The 10,351-nt window shown below is 42.9% G+C and overlaps 1 protein-coding gene across 1 annotated transcript; it reads right to left on the bottom strand.

Moving 5' to 3' along the window:
* Positions 1–221: 221 nt before the first annotated feature.
* Positions 222–8,856, bottom strand: cbll1 (Cbl proto-oncogene-like 1, E3 ubiquitin protein ligase). Its single transcript, XM_026146206.1, has 7 exons — positions 8,775–8,856; positions 7,210–7,374; positions 5,153–5,185; positions 4,848–4,954; positions 4,593–4,676; positions 4,439–4,512; positions 222–1,537 (listed from the first exon to the last, which is right to left on the bottom strand). Exons 1-7 carry the CDS (start codon positions 8,785–8,787, stop codon positions 529–531), a joined length of 1,485 nt encoding a protein of 494 aa, XP_026001991.1. The 5' UTR covers positions 8,788–8,856; the 3' UTR covers positions 222–528.
* Between the last annotated feature and the right edge of the window lie 1,495 nt (positions 8,857–10,351).

The following is a 10,351-nucleotide window of genomic DNA, read 5'->3' on the forward strand; positions in this document are numbered from 1 at the left end:
TTTTCATGACGTGACACTGCAGGTACATCGTTCTTCCTAAAAGGGGCCAAACCCAAACAGATCACCAGACAAAGCATAGCTTCATTTTTCCACAATATATTTTTAATGAGAAATACTGAAGACCTCGTCAGTCAGACCAAGTGATAAATGTAGTTTTCAGTAACTTCTGTTAAAGAAACCAGCTGACATTGTACTACATCACATCATGTCAAACAAAAGGATAGAAATGTGCTGTTAAAAATTTATTGACTCAACATCTTTAAATGTACATGTGTGGCATCAGCTAACATATATACAGACATGTTTACCATATGTTGTTTCAAAAACAGGACACTCCTGCTCTCTTCCAAGTCAAAAGTATGTTCAGTGGAAGGTTTAGCACAGTTAACTTGAGTGTGCACCACATACACATTTGCTTTGGGCAGTTTTATGGAAATCAATGTCTACAACCTGGAACCCTGAGGTTTACTATCACATTACTCAGACAAGCAGTATGGAACAGAATGACAGACCCATTTCGGTGGTAGTTTACTGATAATAGGGCCGATACCGGCCCTGATCCGGATGGTGCGGACCAGGCATTTGGCCCTGGGGAGGGGGTCCCTGCATTCGTGGAGGTGGGGGTCCTCTTGGGGCGGGCCACATCCCAGGACTGAGCCCTCCTGGCTGGGTGAAGGGGGGACTGAGGGTACCCTGGTCTTCAGGGAACTGCTGCATGGAGTTCGGGTTATAATGATGAGGTGGTGGGGCATTAACAGGAGGGCCGCTATGCTGTGGTGGAGGTCCTGGGGGTGGGTGATTCATGTAAGGGGGTATCATGTGCGTTGGTGGAGGAGTAATAGGTGGGGGCGCTGTGGACATTGGGGGAGGAGGGGCCTGGTTGTACACCATGTGTGGTGTCCCAGAGGCCTGGGGAGGATGCTGCATTGGGTGGGTAATGGGAGGCGGCGGGGGAGGTGGGGGACCAAAATGCTGTTGAGGTGGTGCCATCATATGGTGAGAGTGCGACACTACGGGAGGCTGGCCAGGATAGTCCCCGGGGTGGTGGTGGGGTGGCTGGCCAGGGCCTGGCCCAGCAGAGAGGGGCTCGCGAGAGGAAGAGGAGTCGTCTTGAATGGGCACAGTGATGAGATTACTGTGCTTACGAGTTGTTACCGTGGCAATGCGGAATGTCTCAGGACCCAGAGAAGGAGTCGGGGGCGGGCCTTCGTGAGCGGAGGGAGGTGGCGGCTGACTGTAAGGATCGTGGCTCCCGTGCTGGAGCGGGTTGGTGAGATGGACATGGTTCTTGGGTAAGTGAGGTGGAGGCAGGCGGAAACGCTCAGATACATCAGAAGCAGGGGGCAGGTGCACGGGCTCCTGGCGGCCTGCAGAAGACTTGGCAGCCCTCATGTGGCGGTGGTTGACGTGGGCCTGGAGGTCACGCTGAGACAGGTAGGTGCGCTTGCATCCTGCTACAATGCTGCACATGTAGAGGGAACCACGTTGGCACTGTTCAATGCGCTGAACCGGGTCTGTGCAGTTATAGAGGGTCAGGCTGAAGAAACACAGACAAAGTCAAACAGCTCAGTTATTTAGTTGGACAAGTTCGCTGTTGATCTAATCAACCTATTTTTGGACTGGGGGACTTCACAGTACTCACAGACAATATGCAAACTCCACACAGCCTGTTCGTGGCTTAAACCGCAGGACCTTTTTTCATGAGACCACAGCTCCAACACCATACTGCCCCAACTGGTCAATGTGGCCCTTTCCACTGGTACCTACTCACCTCGACTCGGTTTTCCATTAGGTGGTTGTACCAGGTGCTGTTTTTAGTCCCTGCTCAGCCGGGGTTGCAGTGAGCGGGGTCAATGCAAAAACCTCTGTGACCTCAGCAGATTGCATGCCACTGACTGTCCAGTCTACGGCGTCACTCGCTGAGTTAGAGGAGCAACTCCATCAGAAAAATCAAAGCTGCCATTTTTGAAACCTGCCAACATTATGAAGGCTCGTGAAAACCGACTTCATGGCCCTTAAGCCTGACAAGAAGCCACAGGCTGAGGTATACCATTGCAATTACTGAGCTGTATTTGTGTCTCAAACAAACAAAGTCAGAGTTTCGGACACATTGCTACAACAACCCTATGTACACTGAGGTGCGACTCGGTTGTAATAGAAAAAGACCAAAACACAGTCGAGTTGAGTGGAGCTGAGTAGATACCATCTCTATTAGCCCTGTCCAGGGTGTACTCTGTTCAGCCTATCACAGCCTGCATGGGCTCCAGCCTCCCTACAATCCTGAAGTGGATGCTGTAAGTGCTGCCTTTAGTTTTCCTTGCTATCAGAATGCTCAGTAGGCAGTATTTCTACGAGCTCAGCAAGTAAAATATTGGCCTAACACAAAGAACTGTCTTCAATCTGGTTGAGGAGGTAGGTGGAAAGACTTTAACTGTCAGAGAGAATGATTCAGAGTGCTTCGTGCACCTGGCAGCATGGGTGTCAATCTACACGACTGCAGGTTTTAACAGATTATTCAGGTTCCCGTTTCACTTTTACAGGACAAAAGACTTCAGATGTTGGCTTCAGATTTTCTTGAGGTCCCATTCCTCACGTCACTAAGGCTACGTCCACACTAGCCTGGATAGATTTGAAAACGCTCCGTGTCCACACTAGTGTTTTCAGTCGTTCTCACAGAGTTGTGCGTCCACATTGAAACGTCTGAAAACGCTTACGTTCCAGTCCTGCGCATGCGTGAAGATTCGACCTGCCTCATTTCCGTCTGCCGCTTATTTACTCTCCGGCTCTTTGAAACGTGGCGGCAGAATGTCGATGAAAAGCAGCGAGTTCTTTAAATAGACTAACGATGACGTGGAGTCGTTGCTGTGAGTAACACAAAAGTACAAAGTTGCAAAAGCGAGTGAGAGTTAAAGAATTTGAAGAAAAGCTCTCTGAAGCATCTACAGACTGATATTCATCTTTAACAGGGCTGTCAAACAGAACAGCTGCTGTATAATACCCTCCGCTATCTGTGTTTAATTGGTCACATGACTGCATCACATGACTAACACTACAGCTGGGAAATATAACGATAACGATATGTGTTGCAAAATAACTTTTTCTCAATAGAAAAATTAAACTATTGCGATAGGCCTCGCCGCTCTTGTCCTCTTAAAAAAAAAGAAAAAAAGAACAGCCAATCCAAATTAAGTAGCGCAGAGCCGAACCAATCACAGCCGCAGCGTCACGTCGCGTGACTTGTTACGTACAGCACAAGTGCCAAGCCGCACATGTGTATTTGTTTGGGAAGCAGCCAGCTGCCGTACTGCCCGGGTAATGGAGGAAATGAGTGTGCCGACTAGAGAAAAATCAACCGAGCGTGACCGAAGGTTACCGAAGAGAAAACAGATGATGGTTCCAACGCCGGAGAGATTGTCGAACGGAAAGGCCAGAGAAGCTCCGCAGTGTGAAGGTATTTCGGCTATTTCAAGTCTGACAAAAACAGAGTAGCTGCACTGTAAATGTGCCGAAAGCAAGTCTGGAAATACAATAAAGCGGTGCAGCTCAGTCTCTGACTGGAAGCGCTGATTCGTCATTCGGCTTTTGTCAGACTAAAGTAACTGTTACAACTGTTTGAAAAGCTCAGCTATACAACAAGGAGAGATCGAGAATTTCCTTTTAGTTCTCAGTTTATTTGATATTGACAAAAGTTAGTCAGTTTTGTCTGTTCTTCTGTAAAACAAACTAAGATTTATTTTTAGAATTAATATTTTGTTTCTAAGTGGAATTGACAGTTTAGTCTGTTTCGTTTGTTCTACTTTGAAACTTAAACGCTTTAGCGGCTGCCTTTTGTGTAGTTTGCAATATTTGCCTTTATTTATCTGAAAAAGTCTCATGTTCCATAAGTACATCTACCCTGTTGAACTTATTATGGGAAATAAATATTTAAATAAAAACAAGCTGCTGATTATTTCACATTTTACTTGTGAGCAACGGCACATTTAAATCTTACAAATATAGTTATTTGGCTGATATCGTGATAGATATCGTTATCGCCTGAAATGAAAAAAACATATCGTGATATGAAAAAATCTCATATCGCCCAGCTCTAACACGCATCATCGTTTTTGAAAGTCTGTTTTCGCTGTCCACACTGCGACGCAAAAGCACCGTTTTCAAATGTGTGCGTTTTCGAAAGCGTTTTGAATACGCTGCGTTTTCCTTGAGCAAAACCGCCGTTTCAGTGTTGACGGGAGGCCAAAACGGAAAGAAAACGATGCGTTTTCAAACAAAAACACATTAGTGTGGCCGGAGCCTAAATCAGGGACATCTTAGTGGCTTTATACTGTAGTGATTTTATGCCCCTGCTGCTCAAAGTACTTGCAGGAGTCGACTTTTCTGGCATCCAGCCATCCTTATTTTACCCTCATTGCCATGTACCAAAGTTAAATAGTCTCACCCTGGGCACATCTTCTCTCCTTTCTTCTCATGAAGTAGAGCACAGTCATAACAGAAAACATGTTTGCAGGGAATCTGAGGAGTCAAATTGGCAAGAGTTAGACAGTAACATGACTCTGAGATGTTGTGCAGAGACACAGCAATAAAACATGTACCATCCGTCCATACAGCTGAATAGGGAGACCGCATTTGTCACAGAAGTGAATCGGAACGTCATCCTTTTCTCCAATCAAGTTTAACTGTTGAAATAAGAGGACACAAAAATATGACACGCATGTAATGACCACTAAAACCAGATCATTGTATACTTTTTCTTTAATTCCAATACTACACGTCTTACTGGCGTGCCAGATGCTGGTAATGATGCTACTTAATCATTAATATTGTTTCCCCTCACACAGCAGACGTACCTTATAGTCCCAGAACAACGGTTGTGGAAATCTCCTCTGACTTGCAAACACATCACCAGCTTTAGTTCCACAGTCAAACCTGTCCTCTTGCTTAAAGCCAAAGTTATCTGTAGTAGAAAGAAAAAAACAAGAGTAGCATTAATAAAACAGTATTTAAAAAAACCTGACACTTTTCCCAAAGAGGAGGGCAAGAACATAGCACAGTGTCACTATCCAAAGGAGCTTAAAATATTCTGTGTGTATAAGACAATTACATGTACATGGAAACTAAAATGAAAGGTACAAATAAAATCTAAAAGGCTTACTTGATGCTGTCCTCATCATCGACTTCATGATTACTTTGTTAAAAAAAGAAAAAAGAATCAGCATCGGTATGGCAACAACAGAAACTTCACATAAATAACATTTAATAACATCTAAACTGAATTTATGAGGAAAATAATAAAAAGGACATCCATCTTCTGTACTGTGTGCAAGTGCCGCAGTTAATCCTTAAACAGCATGATGACATATGGCAGTAGGCTGTCACAGTGCTACTGTGTGCCAACGTATTATGATTCCAGACTGGATGACTGTAAAAGCATCAATAATACAAGTGTTACACTTTCTGTTAAACTGATACTGTTATGATGTATTGTAATTGATACGCCACGACAGGTCAGGCCAAGAATAAATGACGGCTGTGAGCGACAGAGACAGCTGTACAAAAGTACAACAACATACAAAAATGCTTGAGATCCTTTTTTTGAGTATTTTGTATCAAGTCCAAATAACAAAGATGAGCCAGCAAATATGGATGAACTGTGAGCTCTATCTGCCCAAAGAAACGTTCAAACTACCACTGCAAGTGTCACTGCACAACAACTGGTAAAGAAAGATGCCCACATGTCAACCTGTAAGTCTGTTGCTACCACTGGCACATCATCTCTGTTCAGCCCACGAGTACGTCGCTGATACCTGTGTAACACGTCATCGAGTCTACAATGACTCCTACCACCAGAAGAAAAAATGAACGTTTTTTCTCCCTCCACAGAGATACTTAATATACTGCATGGTGGCTCCGTTGTGTAATGTTTTTTACATTTGCCTAACTTGTGAAACATTCGTGGTTCAGGGCCAGGAGGAGAGACAAAGCACACTGTGGGCAGCCAAATCAAGTGTGCAGCCCAACCCACTGGAGTGGGGATGAAAGAAACGTCTACTCCATATCCTGCACATATATCCCAGTGAAATGTGACAATGATATGAAAAAGGAACATCTCAAAATAGGGCTGTGCGATATGACCAAAATCTCATCTCCCGATATAAGACATCTATCGTCCGATAACGATATAAATCACAAAAATGTTACATTTTCTGTAAAGTCTGTGAATCTCGGGCAGCTCGACTTGGTGAAGTGTTTCCTGCCTGTTCTAACGTTTGAGTCTAAGGTTTATTTTTTAGCACTTTGGCGGCTCTTTTTTACTTCTCATCCGTAAATACTCTGCATCTTTCACGTGATTCAGTTTATTTTGAAAAGTCTCAACAGGATCTTGAGCTTTATTGTGAAAGGTTTATGTGGAACATAAACAAGCGGACACGCATATAAAAACAGGCGCTTGTCCATCCGTAGTGTGGTTATATTAAATATAAGAGAAATAGAGAACTTTAAGAAATTAATAATAACTACAGCGACCATCAGAACCATGAAAAAATATTGCTGTAAACGGTTTATTTTGCGACACCACGAAACAAACGACAGCGTAAAATGAAACAATAGATGTTTATATATCGTCATATATATCGTTATATCAAACAGCCCTATCTCAAAACTTATATTGCAGAAAAGGAACTCCATTATTTTGAAAAGAGGAAAGGTTGACCTTTACAAACACCAGCTGAAAGACACCAACAACAATGCATTAGCTACTTTAAAAACTAACCAACAAAGAGTTGAATATCATTAAGCATGCTATGTTTATATACTTTACAGGCAAACGTACTAGGCTACCTACATATTATAGCTGCTCAGCCACAAAGCCCACAGTGCAGAGTTTGTGCTGGTGTGAATGGAACTCTGCATTGGCAATTTTTACAAACCATGCACCTTGGCACTGCTTTGTAGCTTTATGTGGGCTGCAAATGTAAGAAACATTTCATGAATTGACTTATTTCAACTGCCACAATATTTTACAGCTCCACTCTTGAATTCAGTGAATGACCCATGTTTGTAAAGGCAGCCAGCTATTCAAATTTATATACAGTGGCAATAGGATTGAAAAAGTTTTGATTAAGAGGTGTGGCCCAATACTTTTGCCTATACAGTGTGACATCATAAAAACATTAGTGCTAATGAGCATTTTGTACCACATAGTGTGCCTACCATCTTCTCCAGGCTCACTTTTACAAGTTCTGCTGACAGGTCTCTGGGGGCGCTGCTGAGGTTTGCTCCTTATTGGCTGCTTGGACAGAAGTTTGATGGGGATTCGTCTGCGAACATCCGGGCCTCCCAAACTCCCAGAGCCATCGCTTCCTTGAAGATCATTGTCTGTGGAAGAAAAAGAGTATATCAACTGAAACAGACTGCTATATGTTCTGCGCTGTACATTGGACAGTTACAGAGTTAGTGAGGGATACCTCATGTGGTGGACTCAAGAGCCACACCAAAATTTAACAGTTACACATATCCATCTACAAAGAGTTGTTTTTAAAGCCTTTAGGACGTCACTGGATTGTGACAGTGCTTGTAACAGAGTCCCTTGCCTGTTTACATTGGTTACATAGATTACAAATAATTTCATTCTGGAATTAGACTTTATGGTGAAACTCAGTGACTCATAGGTTAAACAGGATGCTTCTTTTTGGGTTCCACAGTAGATCATCTGCCTCCGTCTCATCCAATCCCCATCTTCTATCACACCAACCTCTGCCTGGCAGCTCCATCTTCTGTCCCAGCCTTGCCTTTGTCTCCAAACTGCTCAATATGAGACATCTAATGCTGTACGTGTTGGTCACTCCCAATGAAAATGTTAACATCTTTAGTGGACTACCATCTTGTAACTCTTCCTTTCACTCGCGCCATTATTATTCAGTAACAAATCATCTTTGACACTCATCTCTACCCTGCATGGACTCTTTGCCATTCTTGTGTATTGCCCGTTGCTTTGGATGGCTGACCCCAAATATACAACTCATCCACCTTCATTACGTATACTCATCTTCACCTTTCCACACGCTTCATTCACACACAACCTTTCCAGGCGTGATACCTTCCACCTGCACCCACTCTCACAATGTCGCCTACGACACAGAAACTTGTACCTGTCCCTTAGCAAAGCCACAACAAGCGAGGAGGAGCTCAGAGCCGCAGATATTTATAGTTGGCAATGGTTTATCACTTTAGTGACACTGCAGTAATATAAACAATTGGAAATTAGATTAACAACGTTAGCGTTTCGCCCTTAATACTATCAGCAAAAAAGGGCTCGTGTATGTGGGTTAACAGTCAAGAGACTCGTTATAAGATATAGTTTCTTTATACAGCTAAGTGGTTAGCATATGCTAACAATCAAGCCGCATTCGCGCCCCAACTAAATCGCAGCTAGCCGTAAACCCACTAACATGTGAGAATATATAGTTTGCAGTTGAGTTTAATAATTGCATAAACTCTGGTGGAACATTTCGTGTAACCCTCCAGACCAACTTAGGGCGTAACGTTAACTTTTGGCGAGAAGTACTCAAGCCTTTTTTGGCTAGCCCGCACCATTCAAGCTTTAATGTTCCCCTGGGAGATTACGGGTTAGCTTAGCAAAACCACTTTCCACGAGGGGGCTTTGTAGTCACGTTAGCTCTTAGAGCTGGTATGAAAACGGCTACGCAGGTTAAAAAATATATAGCATGAATAACAAGTTTTGCTAACGTCTCGGCCCTACTTTGCATTTTGCTTACCGCTTTGGTCCATGATCCAACGAGTGATCGCAATGCATTGTGGGATACGAGAAACTGACGAGGAGAGGAGGTGAAGTGAAAGGGAAGGAATGAGGATAGGAAAGAAGGAAGCGAAAGAAGGACGACGCAAACAGGGTTAAAAAATTAAGAGCTAAAAATAAACTGTAGTTAGTTCACGTTAAAACCAACAAAGAAAAACAGCCGCGCGTTTATTATGCCCGTGTACAGTTGGCCTAAATGGCTGGGTAACAATACTGAAAGTAAAGACAGGACGTCGTTGTGATATTTAACAGAAACGATCGTCCATTTGTTTTCTGTATCGACGCAGTTCCTCCTTTACGTTTTACGCTACTACCTGCCACAGGTCACATCCTGTCAGTCATGAGAGTGACTGGAAAATCTGAAGGCTTGGACTTTCTATCATATTTCATAAACATGTTGCTGTAAAGTTCAGGTTATTATTTATCCACTATTTACATTGTTTTAGCAGAAAAAAAGCTAATTGTATCCTTTGCTTAGGCTGCTGCCCCCGCGACCCGGCCCCGGACAAAGCGGATGAAGATGGATGGATGGATGGATGTATCCTTAATAAAAAAATATCTGCTGCCATAGTTTAAACACTTGTTAGATCATCCAACATGTGCTATCCATGCATATTTACTTAGAATGAAGCTTGTTTCACAGCTGAACTAATTCACATTGTTTCATAGAGTTTCTAATACATACTTTGTCTAAAATGAATGTCATCAAACACAGAAAGAAGGTTGCATTTTGACTTTCATTGTAAACTGCTGCACACTCAGGCAAAAGTCCTGAGTCTGCCCATATGGGTTTTATTTTGCTAGTAAGTAAAATAAAAGTAAGTAAAATTGTATTTGTATAGCACCTTTCAAGATAAAATCACAAAGTGTTTCACAGAAGCTAGAACATAAAACAACATCAACCAAAGGCAAGTTTAAAAAGAAGGGTTTTAACTGTTTTTTAAAAGAACTGACAGAGTCTACAGATCTGAGTGGAAGAGAGTCCCAGAGTCTGGGAGCCACAGAAACAAAAGCTCTGTCACCTTTTGTTTTTAATCTAGTGTGCTGGACAACCAGCAAGCCCTCAGGGACCTGCTGGGAATATCAGGATGAGGAAGATCACTGCTGTAAATTGGAGCCAGTCCATGCAGTCCTGAGGGTCAGGATTATATTATGGGGAAACTGGAAGCCTTGGTCAACAGCCTTGCAGCAGCATTTTGAACACCCTGCACACATTCCAAGGAGGCATGAATCTGCTTAACATGAATATCCAAGGACAGAGCTGTAACACCAATCTTCCTAATAGAAGATTAAACAAAAGCGAGGGGGCCTAAATGTTTTAATACCAAAGGTACAAATTTATCAGGAGCAAAGACAAGGACTTCAGATTTCTCAGCATTAAGTTGAAGATAATCTTCTGCATTCCAACCTCTGATAGAATCTAAGCATCACTGCAAGATTAGAAGTTTAGAAACATTATGTGGCTTAAAGGAGATATATAGCTGAATATCATCTGCGTAGCAGTAATACGAAATGTCCTTAATAGTGCTGAGAAGT

This window comes from Astatotilapia calliptera, chromosome 17 (assembly GCF_900246225.1).
Source record: "Astatotilapia calliptera chromosome 17, fAstCal1.2, whole genome shotgun sequence".
NCBI lineage: Eukaryota > Metazoa > Chordata > Actinopteri > Cichliformes > Cichlidae > Astatotilapia > Astatotilapia calliptera.